At 34.8% G+C, this 15,104-nt stretch overlaps 1 protein-coding gene across 1 annotated transcript in view; it reads left to right on the forward strand.

Annotated features, from left to right (window-relative positions):
• The window catches only part of LOC134841878 (uncharacterized), a 35,565-nt gene extending 20,780 nt beyond the window's left edge, over window positions 1–14,785 (forward strand). Inside the window, exons 8-9 of the mRNA XM_063857972.1 lie at window positions 9,329–9,673; window positions 14,571–14,785. Of these exons, the coding sequence (XP_063714042.1) occupies window positions 9,329–9,673; window positions 14,571–14,785 (560 nt within the window). The remainder of the gene's footprint in view (window positions 1–9,328; window positions 9,674–14,570) is intronic.
• Window positions 14,786–15,104: the final 319 nt, after the last annotated feature.

Consider the following 15,104-nt stretch of genomic DNA (forward strand, 5'->3'; position numbering starts at 1 on the left):
TAATAATCTTTATCATTTTTTGTAATGTTTTTTTAATTTTATACACTATATTCGAACTATTTCTCCAAGTTTCAAAAACCCTTGATTATATCCACAGGTACGATTTATACAACTTGTCTAAATGATACAAACTATTTTCAGTAGAACTGATATTTTTCTACTATTTGTAATTTTCATAACATTTCTATCATCCCTCATTTTGACCATATGCAAATGTATAAAGAAAGCAATCATCACATTCGCTCTAGCAACAATCCTCCTAATTCTTTTCTTAGAAGAATACTATAATAAACATAAACTTTTTCACTAAAAGAATATACCAAAAAGCTATCAAAAATTGCTACCCAACAGTCACAAAGTCAGTCTTCACCGACATCATCCCAAGATAACCCAACAACACCTTCAACTACCCAAAATCCTCAAACATCTACACGAATTTCCTTTCAAGATAACCCATACACTTTTGAAGAACGACACGCTCGTTTATCAGAACCACTAGAACCAGTTCAACGACAAGCAACTCTAAGTGAACCAACATATAACTTATACCCAACACTACCACAAGAATTAAGTAGAATAAGAAATCCTAGTCAAAACCAAAATACAGTCGAAATAAATAGACAAATTATACATCCTCGACGAAACAGAAATTTTCAAACTCCCCGAGTTCATTTTGAAATACCTCAATCCCCATCACAAAACACTCCAGAAAACCCCATTGGTATATTACCAGAAACCCCTACGCTTCTTTCACAACGTAGCACCTCAAGCTTACCATCAGATTATTTAGGTTCAACACCAACATCTGAACAAATACGTGAAAATCCCTTTAACCCCCCAAACCAGGCATCACGACTACCATATTGGACAACACATTCATTTACACAAGGTGAACTAAATTTAGTCAATGATCCAATAGATATTTCTACGGATACAACAACATCCTCATCACTACCAGAAACATTATCACTACCATCAACACCATCAATAAGCCAGATTTCACGACCACCTTTTAACTTAAATTTTCCAAATAATCTCGACGCCAGATATAGAGAACAATCATCAACAATTATCCCTTTACGACTAGATTGGAATACATTTACAGCCCCTCCACCATTATTTGGACAACATCTAGAAAGTAATCGCCTTCACAACTGGGCACTTAATAGATTACAATACCGGCAAGACATTCACGACGATATCCGTGAACACAATATCCAAATACTCCAACAAAACAGTTTACAATTAAAGTTTGAAATCACAGTTAAATTAAACAACATTACTCAACATCCCTACCCATTAAACCCACCAAACATAACAGCTCAATCACTACCACCACCATTTATAACCACTGAAGTAAAATATAAATACGACAGATATACCAAAAAGACAATTGGTTACATCACATTTTATAACCCATACTCAGGATTATCATACACATGTATATTCTAAAACTATTAATTTTTCTCCAACTCCTTTTTCTAGTAATCTCAAATCAAAACATAAACCCTTCTCCCCGCACAGGACCCCAAGATTTATTAGTAACACATTACGATTGTGAAGAAAACGAACAAAAAACACTACACAAGTATGCAATAAATCAAGTATCACAATGCGAAACAGAACCCCAAGCCATAGAAACTACAAATGTAATAACAACACTTTATTCAAAAGCCCGAGCAACTACAGTTATAGTATATAAATTCACAGCAACATTTTCTGAAAAGAAAGTACTTGTTCACAAGTCTCAAACGGAAATAAAAACCGACTTGACCATGAATCATTCTACCAAAGTAATATAGAACGACTTTTACATCTCAATCCAGAAGATTGTAAAAACGAGTTACTCCGACTAAACATCACAAAAAATAAAAACACAGATAGAAAGTTAGTATATTTCCAAGTTTTTTCAGATTCTGTACATCAAGCAGAACTTGAAAGATATCAAGGACATATAAAACTAGATGAAAAGTACCCATATAACGGCGCACACGGACGATTAACTTATGATATACACGATAAACACTGGATACCACACATTGGTATAAATGACCCATCAAACTGCAAAGCAGACACAAAAAATAAAGGATACCAAGAAATAATGTTTTTCGATTGGAAAATACAACTCGAAAAAATACAACTCACACGAGATTTATCAGACAACACAATGATCTATCAAGGAATTAGATTACCTTGTAAAAACGACCAAGGTTATTGCGATCCTACAACAAGAACACAAGCAACAATTGTTTGGTTCCCCGAAGACACATGTACAACATTTCAAGTAGCAAAAATACACGCTCGTATGATAAAATTTCACGAAAAATATTTTATACAATCAATACCATATGAACAAGTAAATCCATTACGAAAAATAAGTTCTAATTTTAGAAACATTCATAATATAGAAAATAAATTAACACGTTTTCAAATATATCAAGAAACAGAACTTGCATGTAAATACAGAAACCCACTCCACAAAACACAATACTCTGAAATATTAGTTGAATACGAAAATGGATTCGACATGACCACTGGAAAACTAAAAGTTGACCCATACGCCACAAGTCATCCTCCAAATGAAGGAACATCATACATACCAGTTCATTTTCAAAAGAATACAGGTCAACCTGGTGGACATTTAAAGCCCCAAGACGATCAAAGCACACGTTTACAAGAACTATCACTAAAGAATAGTACATATTTTGGTAATATCCACTATGATATTCACTTAGATATGAAACTAGACTACACGATTAGCCGAATTTTTCAAGAAATGTCACTCTCCGAATTAGAAACACTACACCAACTATGCGAATTAGAAAGAACACAAATATTACAATCACTTGCACTAGCAGTATTAAAAAAACCCTACGCAGGATATTTACTATCAGGAAATAGATCAAATTTTTTAGACTATGAAGGAAACATCTTATGGTTTTATACTTGTACTAAAAAAGTATCACCACTATACGTTTTTGAAGATAAACGATGCTATAAAAGAATCCCTATCTTTTATAAGAATAAAGTACATTTCGTTGACACACTTTCACGAAGAACCTATTTCTGGGATACCGCAGTCCCATGTGGATCAGAAAATAGCCACAACGTAGTACAACTAAACCCTGATGAAGATAAATATTACCTTCTCACCCCATATCCCACATTAATGCAATCACTCAAAAAATTTTCACCAGAAAGCATTCGCGCTATCGCTCGAAACCCAAATATAGACTTACAATCAATAAGAATATACTCAAAATCAGATATTCAACATCACATTAGAACACAACAATTCCAAGAATTATTAACACAAATGGACACAATACAAAGACAATCAATTGACCAAAACTTACGCAAACTTGAGGAAACCGCAGGATTTGCTGACATCTATACGCAAGACTATAGCGGATATTTTAAAGACATTAAAGATTATATATATCTAAACGGTGAAAAATACCGTCCCCAAGATATATCACCTATCAATATTTTTAGCTTTGTTACACTCAAGAATGAAATTCTTGATTTTCTAGGATGGCCCTACTACATCTTAGAAAAACTGACTATTTTATACGCAATGTTTAACTTTATTGGATTTCTTTTTTCACTCTTAAAAGGAATCTATAACACATGTGCTATACACACACAAGTCAATAGACAAGCAAGTGTAGCACGCATACTATTTGCAGGATTTTTTGGAATCTTTTCTACATCTATAAACAAAATTCTTTTAGACGCACAAATAAAAGAATATAACACAAAAATAGCAACAAGACAGAACACATACGACGAAGAACATAACAATGTAGACCCAACACCAACAGCACCACAGTTACCACCCCTACCACATAACCATCCATTATCCCTAGTCCCACGTAATTTTCGAAATTTAGCCATAACACATAATCAAAATTTTAGATCAACCATATCACAAAGTCCCATCCAACATATAATGCCACACCACTCACAAGATGAAAATACTTATGAACAAATTATAGAACAACCCCATACCACCGCTTTTCAGTCTCAAAATAATAATTTTTTTAGCCCACGATGAGCCGACAACTTGGATCCCTACACCGTTCAAATTCCCACCCAATCAACCTCACTACTCCCATTACAATAATACCACTTTTTGCTTTCCCGCCACCCGATTTCCCAACCAGTAATGTAACATCAGGCATGAATTCCGATACTAATTCACACATCTCAGTTTTATACTCCACATCACAACTCAATAACCCGAATATTGAAACCCCCGATGAATTTGCCGACTCTGAACCATCTCCATCCAATAATTTTCCCACCAACCCCTCAAATTTTTCCCAGCCCCCTTTTCAACCCATATTACCAAATAACCCTGACCCAACCAACTCTACACCCTATTATGCTTCCCAAGTCACTCCAACCTACTCCTCACTTCACTCAGACCAATCATCTCATTCTCCAGATACCCCCCGAATCTCCCCAGAACTAGATAATTTCATTACCCTACAACAACAACCCTATCATCTTGACATCCCAACCATAAACCAAATCTCATCCACAATAGATTCATCCAACCCTCCTACCCCTACAGCCTCTTCAATATATACTGAATCATTAGCACCATCATCCACATCTACTGAATCTTCACTCAGCACTAATAGAGCTTACCGCACTTTTAAAAGAAAGTTCCCCAACCATCCTTTCCCAGCGAAACCAGGAACAGCCCGTGAATATATCAACCATCCAAAACACACTAACACAAAAGAATTTTTAGCTATCACCTTACCCTCATTTCCACAATACACCTTAAACACCCCTCACGACATTAACGAGACACGTAACTTTGTAGACGAACACGTTTTAATGCCTACCCTTCCTTGGACCTCATATTATTATTTTACTAATCCCCTTTGCTTACCTTTATCTAACACTCACATCGATATAGAACGAAATAAGGACATGCTATATCGACTCACTACACCACTAACACCTAGACAATTTACTTACATTGGATATAAAAAATCACTAAAAACACACACTGCACCCCGAGCAAATGAATATACACTAGAATATTACGATCATAACATCATCAGAACTAACCAAGATCAATTCTTAGACGACGATCGCTTCGCTAACCCACAAATCACCGAGAAATTTTTCATTAAAACACCATATGTATTTACACTAAATATCTTCGATCGCAAGTTTGACCACATTATTTCAGAAGCACTAACAGACACGCAAGCCTACGAAAGTTTTAAAGAACGCTTCCAAATATTTTCACTAACCTTTCATTTCCTTGCACCACATGAAAGAGATTTGCACTGCTCACACGATATTATGTTGCGCACTAAACAAACACACACATATACTTATTATCGTTTCATCCAAAATCACTTTGACCTACACACTCCCTCCAGACAACCACACCATCGTTTTCAATTCATCAATTCCAAATACACCTCACCATTCTTTCTTAACTTCACATATTGCATTAAAGATACTAACCTTCATGGTATTCTTCGAAATTATGATCCCATAACCCAAATGTATATCTTTTGTCCCATCACCAAGACCTTCAACGCAGAAGAATCCCGACCCTTCCTCATCCCACACGAGTTTGTACAACCTATAGAAATCCCCATTTTAGAATTCATCCATAACACTAAATTCAACCACAAATTATCTAATCTAATCCAAAACACACCTTATGAATTTGCAGTTGGCACTGAAGAACTAACCACCATTAAGGCACTTCAATTGCTTTGGCCACTGCTTCAAACTAAAAATATCATCCGCATCTTAGCCAAATTACTAACAACTTCAGATCTCATCCACGACATCTTCCCCCACGGTTTCTTCCCCGACGACTAACAGGTAAGTATGAATTATACATATTACTAACTAATTTAAATATTAGAAACTCACCATTCTTTATCCATGTTTTCTTTAGAATTTTAGCCTTCACCCAACGATCATCTGAAAAATTCACAAAAGAAAATAAAAAATTGAAAACTTCTTCAAACTGTTTAAAACTCTATTAATTTTTTTTCATCAAATAATTAAATAAATATAATACCAATGCAGTAATTTAATTCATAAATTTTTCCCCCACAAGCAGTAAATCTAAAAATAATGAAAATTTGTAACTTAATTTTCCCCAACAACTAGCAGTAAAATTAAAAATTCTATGTAGTAAATTAATAAGAAGCAAATGCAGTACTAACCTTTTGATATTTTCATTCACTCGCACAAGAATTCTATCCAAACTCGCACAGCTCGCCCACGAAGAATTGTTTAAACTATGAATTTCAGTTTCAAGCTTTCACAACTCAACAACTCTAACACACGATAACAAGTTTCAAACTTTCCTTTAACCCGGTTGGAAAGGAATTATATACTAAACAAAACTAACCAATGCAGCTTACTAAACACCACAACACATAGCATAACAGCATGACTAAGAAAAGGAAACCAACGGTACCCAAACCGGATTAACCCAGTTTAAAACCGGATAATTTATTCTTTTGAAGACTATTATAAAGTCTAAGAAAGAAAAAATAAAACACAAAAAAGTCGCAAGACAAACCCATACCAAAAACAAATTGATTTTGAAAAACGGACACGACCAAAGTAACATAAGAAAGACCAACATAAACCCAGCATAAAACGTTATCACATAACAGGACCTCTCAAAGAAACAGCACGAAATCATACTCCCACTCCTGGCCTAACCCACCAGGAAGGACGTCCTGAGCATGCTCTATAGCCGGCCTAACCCACCGCGCTACATCCACGCTTTGTGACCACACTCCTATTTTTAATAAGAGCTACTCAAGGGTGAGTAACTTTTCAAAATAACTGAACTAAAACAAAAAGCTTTTGTGAAAACAACTAACCAAAATCATAATTAAAAACATTAAACTAATAAAAGTTTTATAAAATGTAAATTACATTATGCAATACATAGATCAGAATACAACACCAAGGACGAACATCCAAAGACAAAACGACCCCACTACACTCGAGAAAGAATGGCCAACTACAATCAATATGCCGCTCACAATCACAACTCAAAGGATTTAGAGTACGACTTGACTTCGCAGAAAAGGACTTCATTGAACTAGACCAATGACCACCTCGATGTTCAAGTATACGTACAGATCCGAGTAACCAGGCATCCCCTCCACGCACAATCTCCACGCCATTCCTAGACAAGATCAAAACACAAAGAAGTTCTCATCAATGAAACAGAAAAACCTGACATAGCCAACCATTCTGAAATCAGATTTGAGTTTGTTGCAAAGACCCAGTCGTTGTCTTGAGAAGACACAACGATTGAATCTGGGACTTCTCTAATAAGAAAACCCAGAAGAAATAAGATGTTAGCCAAATACCAACGTCCATCATCCATCCTTTGAATTGCAGAAAGACTATTCTAAAAAACTCTGTAAAACCCGGATGGGTGGAACCTGATCTAAACTACATTTTATGATTGGATAAATTAGATATTTTACCAATGTAAAGTATTTAATATTAACCAATCATGATCCATCTGACTAACAATCCACTTATTTGTAAGTGCTGAAATTACTTGTAATTTCAGCACCAGAGAGATTTGAATTTAACTTAGAAATTAGTTGACTCTCCAAGAAGACTTCAGCAACCGCAATAAACCAGTATACCCTAGATCTATTGAGTCTAGCAGAGACTAGTTAAACAACCTGAGACTAGATAGTATAAGAGTAAGATTAGGATCGGTATTAGACTAAGAAGTTGCACGAATCTATCCGGCCGAAAATAAGATAGCGTGACGAGCAGACGGTGTACCCTATCCGAAATTACTCTATGAGTTATACCCATCGGTCATAACTCATTAGGCAATTACATGTAAAAAACAGGCCAATATACAGGTGCGGATCTTGAGGGGGGGGGGCAAACTTTCAAACATTTTTTGAAAGAATTTATGACCGTTTTTTAGGTCGACCGATTGGGTTTTCTGAGCGCTTTGAAACCATTTTTGAAAAAGGCCGAAGAAGGCGTTTGTAGGCAACTTTGAAAAGTTTTCGATCAAAAAATTGCGCTTTTTGGCGCGTCCTCCCCCCTCAAAATTAGTATAGTTTGGCGCCAAATGCACCCTTAGAAAAATTTTCAGGTCAGTCAGCCAAAAATGGATGTCTCAAAAAAGTACAAAGGAGTGACCCTTTTAGTCGGCAGGGGGTCGAATCCCTGATGGTGGGGGCGGGGGAGGGGGGGGGGAAAGATGATGCGTCCAAACCCCCCCCCCCCTCTTAAATCCGCTACTGCCAATATGTACATAGCGGAGCGGCATCCTGAACAATAGCCATATTTAAGAAAGCGATTTGACAACGATTACTCTCATTTGCATTGTATCGACGCTTGCTCAAAGTAAAAAAAAACTAGTGGGCTCCAACTTTGTGTGATTTGACTCAGATGAATCCTACAAACTTTCCTCAGCACCGCGTTTTATACATTAAGAAGAAGTAGAAGGGCTCATTTGTCCTCACAGAGGGTTTTTCGAACTTATTCGGGTTCAAAACTTTTCTTGAACTTGACCAACCTGAGTTTTCGTGCTGGTAGATTGGGCTAGCTAAAGGGGCTTGCAGTCAAGTAATATTATTGTTTTAGATTTATTGCTGTTTTCGTTGCTCGACAGTTTTAATTGCTTTGCTATTGCCGTAGAAAAGAACAATATGACTCACTTAAACTCTGAAATGCTGCCTCATTACTTACTATCTATCATGGTCGTACTGACAGCAAAAAATAATAAATTTTGTCAGAAATAAGGGAGAAGAAATTGTTTTGACGTTTATTTTTGACGTATGGCCTATTTGTGGCTTATGAAAACACTCTATTTTTTTAGACGAGTTCTTTGAATAGATTGTTTGGAATACTTGTTTGACTTCTTAGGGAACCCAATCAGAAAACTTTTTAATTAGTGAAATCAATTTGGGTCGCAATAAATTCTCCGATGTTTTTTCGAGTGATTCTTACTAACTACTACAAGATAAACCTGTCAACATTTTTTGAACAGTTTAATAGATCTATAGCAAAAAATAAAGCTCTCTTGAGATTTCAAAATACCATTAAAAGACTATCCGGGTTAATGCGATTTAGAGCCAAAAATTGGCATATTTAGAAAACTTTTCAGCGGGAAGGACGGATGGCCGAAAAAGAGATGTTTTAAAACTACAAAAGCATTCTCCTTTGGGTTGTTGATTTTCGAAAAGTGCTGGGCTTTTTGGGGGAATTTACGCATCTACACAATTCTATTGCATTTTCTGTGTTGCACCCAACTTGCTTACTTTGTGTGTTTCAGCCGATCAAGATAGCAACGCGTTTGCCTACCGACCGACAACTTCTTCATTTAAACTGTCATGGGATGCCCTAAACGACCTCAAAAAACGCAAACGACATCGGCGATCGGAAGATTCGGTTGTTCAAATTAACATACAAGCCCAAATTATGAGATCGAATCTAACAGACGCTCTCTTTTCTGCAGAACAGTTGCAAGGTTTGTCCGTGAACAAAACAATCTCGGTTGCATCTGGGACCTTTTTGCAGGGCCTGCAGTCGGGCTCATCGTACAATGTTGCAATCACTGGCCTCAATGATCAAGGCCTTCCAATTGAGAACAAAGCACTCAATACTTCAGCTGTGACAGGCGAGTCGCATAAATTTCAACTAATTCCAACTCTTGCGCTCTATTTACTAAAATTCATTAAAAAAACGTTCATCAGTGATTTGCAGATGATAACGCATTTGTGCGGATGTTTCATAGTGGTGGTAAACTCTAAGTCAAAACACCAGGAAATATAGCAACCATTGATTCTTTAATTAAGTAATATTCAATTGCTTGACTTACCTTTTTACACTCGATTGAAATAGTTAGAAAAACTGATCAAACGTATAGAAAAAACCCGTTAGGTAACCTCATAAAAAATGAGAAACGATGTATAACAGTTCTCAACTATGTATAACAGTTCTCATACTTTCAGTATTGGTACTCAACGTACCTGATTGGTACTCAATCAGACTGTACAAATTCAATAGGAATAATAGCCTACCAGCTTTATATCATAAGAGGCTAACAGGGCATTAGTTACGCCGGCACTTTGAGTGATTAGTTTAAGCGTAGTAAGCATTCTAGTAAGGTTTAACGTAGAGTTGAGCTGTCTGTCTACTTCCCCCAAAGGAGGTGACAACGACAAGGACTAACTGGATACGAGTAACCACCCTTGAACTGGATACGTCAACCCTCCACGAACTGGAAACGAGCAACTTCTCACAGCTGGAGCCCTTTGAAACAGTGCGGTAACACGGAACCACAGAAGGACTTTGACACAGGCAGTTCTACACAAAAATACAACATAGCATCACATCATCAATGGTTTGATTCAACAACCGACAGCCTAATCAAACCCATGATATCAGATAACACAACATTACTAGTGTGTAACATGCCATCTAAAGCATTTTAGGAAGCAGTCATGTGCGAACGAAAAGATAAACGTTTTGAACAAGGATATCGTGGAACAAAAAAACTACTTTGCCAAGGCTTTGGACCAAAACAAACTGGTACCAACAAAAACCAAGAGACATGCGTGTGCTTATAACTTCTCAAGGAACCGACCTACGGAACTACTAGGAACATTGAAAGTAGATTTTCATGACAATCAAATGGGAAATTCAAGCGTTCAAACCTTAAGAATTCATTTAGAAATTTTATATCTAAAGTACTTGTGTCATTTTTTCCTATTTTTTGCTTGTTCATTTTCAAAGTTTTGTTTATTGTTAAAGTTTGAAGTAGTTGTTTGAATGTGTTAAACAAATTGTAATTTTAAACTTTCTGTCTTTTCTAATTTCATTGTGATTTCTGATTGTTTAGTTTGCGTATAAGTTTCCTAAAATCAAAACATAATTCGCGAATTCATGAAGGATATGATGCTCTTTCTTGATAGCTACTTTTCGTAAATGCGGTGTTAACGTTATCATTAGAGTTTTGTTCTTTTTGTGATTTTGTAATCAAGTGTTTTAAGTGAGTATGCTTTTCGTACCAACGTTTCTCATCTTACAGCTAATTGCTTGATTGTTTTGTATGGTTATTTGTTTATAGGTTCTGGTTTTATTGTTAAAAATTAGGTTTGCTGTTAGGGCTTTTCAATAATCTTCAACAGCTAATTCAGATTCATATCCTGTGAAAACCATTAGGCGTTTATTTGATGAAACTGACGATCCACCCATGAAGTATTGATTCATTGTAGTGATTCTGCTGTGCTTAGTTATTAAGTAAAATTGGTGAGCTGGTGTCTACTGATTTCATGTTGTTGTAAATTTTAATTTTTCATGGCTTCAGGTCGATAGTTTTGAGAAATTGTTGGGTTGTGTGTTGGTAGATTTTGGTTCAAAAATTTTTCACTGGTTAATTACTTTTTCGTTATTCAATGTTTTGTGTGTCCATTTATGTTTCACAAATATTTTCGTTTCACTGGGAACTCGTTTCACTGGTTAATTACTTTTTACTTTCAATATTTTGTTTGTTCATTTATGGTTCAAAAAATCAGGCTGCTCCTCGTTTTACTAATGATACTTCATTTGGTTAGAATCACGTGGCGTTCGTTAGTGTTTCGAAAATTTTCTTCTTCTTCTGAGAAATGGTTTCGATTTTTTGTCCAAATTGTTTGTTTTGTTGAAAAACGGAAGAATTTTCAGACTGATCTTTTTGAATGTTCTTTTTATTGAGAAAACTAATTTGCTTGTGAACGTTTAATTTTAGCCTGTAGTTGGTAGCAAGTATGGTCTATGGGTTGTAAAAATCATACTTATAGTTTGAAAAATGATTTCTTTTAGGATGCTTTCTACTAAAAAGGTACCTTTTTGGTGAATGTCTGTTTGTTTGGTAATCCATAAATTAAAACTTACCAAAGGGAACATGTATAGTTATTGATTGAAACTTTGATTGCTGGAGGTGTATGTTCTCTGTAAGTGGTGCTCTAACTGTGGGGCGTATTCGAGTGATACTTTGTTGCGTTAATCCTGGCATTGCTGCAACAATTTTTCATTTGTAAAGTGTGATGGGATTTGAAAACCTTGATGGGTTAGTGATAATATTCCGTTTTAATTGCATTTTGCATGAATGAATTTTGAATTTAAAATGGTGTTTTATGTTCTATTTTTCAAAATCTTAATTTCGTTATAATTCAATGGCATTGTTTCTGTTGTTAATGAGATAATTTTAAAATAATCTTCATATATTGAAACTGTTTATATTGCTAATTTTGAAATTGCGTTTGTTATATCAATAGAACTATCTTGATACCATTCAGGGTTCCAAATATAATCTGAATGGCTTCATCATCACAGTTTGTGCAAATTTTTTCCAAGATTGTTCTATGAAATCTATTTTATGTTCAAAGTTTTCAGTTATGAACCAAGCTAAAATTCTTTGGAGATCAAGTATTACCATAGTGTGTATGTCAGTTTCGTTGAAGTTCTCTCAGATTCTATCTAGAACTTTTGAGAATAAAAAGAGTAATTTTCTTACATTTCGATGTCGTGTTGTTTATGGTAGTGATACATAAAATGTTTCATTTGAATCTAAGGATGGATATTTAACTATGAATTGAGTTTTCGCAAAAAAAAAATTGTGAAAAATGAGTTTGCTTGATGTGAACTTTGATGCTGTATATTTGTTTTTGCATCCTGTTAAAACTTCGTTTATCTTTATATCATCTTTACTTTATTCAATGGAGTAACCTTATTTGGATTCACTGGCAGAGTTTAAATTAAGAATATTCTATATTGTGAGGTTATGTTGCACAGATATGGCAGGTAGTGGCCGAGTATCTGTCTTTTTATTTGTACATCTGGAAATTGATGTTTGCGTAGAATAGATACTGTGCAAAATAAATTTGTTTTGGATTGTGACAAAATTTTTTTGTTTTGTGATGTGTCACTATCTGGATGCATGAAAAATGATAGAATAGAGAGTCAGAAAAAAATCTTTCGCGAAATTTATTGTTTTGTCTGTTATTGCTGGGCTTTTGAATTGTTTTGGTTTAAGTATGCTTGTAGTATCTGATTCTGAAATGGCGTTACGTTTTCTCGAAAACATTTTTTTTGGAATTTTTTTTTATTATTGAAATTTTTTTGCGAGTGTTTTTTTTCGACTTATTTCTTTGTTTATGTTGTGTTACTACAAGATCGAACAGGAATTCTCTAATGAGACAATTTTGGATAATTATTGTTTGTTTGTTTCCTATAATTGATATTGACTTAAGTATTAGTATGAAAAACTGATGCAAAATCCAGGTGTTATTTGTTCTATTTTCTTGGACTGTTAGGCCCTAACTGTTTCAAGAATGATATCATAAAACTTCAGGTCATATGTTTTTGTAGCAAGACCGGTTGTGGAGAGAGTCAGTCAATACTTTTGAATGATACATACTGCTCTCAAACTTGTGGCTTTTTCTGCTTTACAGTATTCATAATCTTACTTGTGATATATGGGATTGATGGGATCGATATGAGAACGAGTATTGGCGAATAGTAAATCAATCCACAGAGTTCACGTATAAATAGAACACGAGTAGATTGTTAGATACTATTAAACAGCTTACTAGTTTCAATGTCTGTTTCAAATCAGGGTCTGAAGATCAGTAAGAACCAAATGAAGGATGACTAACCGAAGTTCTTCAGTGTTGGCTTCAGTTGAATGGCGAGTTTTTGAATTAAAAAATTTTCAATTACTCTTGGGTCGTTTGAAAGAATCGGAAAGTGGCATGACACCATGTGTCGTTAGACACTTTTATAGGGAAATGGGTGAGTTTGAAAGTTTTAAAATTAATAGATCTTAATTAAAACTTTTGATGATTTGAATTTCGAAAAATTATAAGTTAAATTTTTTAACATTAAAGATCTAAGGAGAGGCTATGATGATCCAATTAATCAAACAAAAAAAAGATTTTTTAAAGTTAAAGATCGAAGGAAAAGCCTTGCTGATCTTGTAATTTAAATAAAATTAAAGTTTTTAAGGTTAAAGATCTCGTAATTGAAGTTCAGTTAGTTATTAAGAAAGGAGGATTAGAAGACAAAATCATCAGATTGGTTTGAGTTATATATCATATTAACGTTTTTTCAATCGAAATTTGAACGATATTTTAAAAAAATGGAAGCATTTTTCTCACTGTCGAGAAAAACCCGTTTAAAATATTTTGTTTTTAGTCTACTTTCGATCAAAAAAAGCGAGAGAGCAGAGTTATTTAAGCCGTCTACGATAGTTTGTTTGTGCCTAATTGTAATTTTACTCAATCAAAAGTAGTTTTTGGAGTTTTGAACGCCGTTTAAGGAATCAGAAACTTCAAAAACTCGAAAAAGTTCATGACTGTTGAGTATGCCTAAGCTCTAGTTTTTCGTCTTAAATCACAATTTGCAGAAACATGACAGACAAACAACAGAAATTTTTTTTGTTGTTTTTAAAAGTATGGTCGCAGCAACTACTAGATGAAAATACTAATCTTTTACAATTCTGGTTGATTATAGTAAAATGTAATTTGTTTTAGAGCCGAATCAAATCACGGAAAAGTCTGCCAACTTGAGTGTCGTTGTGGACTCGGAACATGGACTATCGGTTTCATTCAAAATAAATCAAAATACAACTGCCAAAGTTTTCAATGTATTTGTCTCAGAAAAAACCCGCAAACTAACAATATTCGAAGGTAAGAATTCAAAAGCCCGATCAGTTGATAAAAGTCATGAAAAACCGTCAAACTATTGATGGAAGTTTATAGAATATCTGAGAAAAATTGATGTTAAAACCTCAGAACTTAAGAAATTCAACCTGAAACTATTTGCTCTCAAAATATGGTGGATTTAACTTAGGACTACTTTGATCGTTATGATTCAAATTGGATTAAATAGCCCACCGGGTTTTCTGCCCTTTCAATATGTACGCTGAAAATAAATCATTCCAAGTAATTCGTTTTGCTCAAACAAAATATATAATTTTTTTAACACGGTGCATGGGGAATAAAACTGAACAAGACTGCTTGTATCAGGGTGAGGCCCTGAATGTTCCGACTGCTTCTTAAGGTCTA

The sequence above is a fragment of the Symsagittifera roscoffensis genome, chromosome 1 (assembly GCF_963678635.1).
Source record: "Symsagittifera roscoffensis chromosome 1, txSymRosc1.1, whole genome shotgun sequence".
Classification (NCBI taxonomy): Eukaryota; Metazoa; Xenacoelomorpha; order Acoela; family Convolutidae; genus Symsagittifera; species Symsagittifera roscoffensis.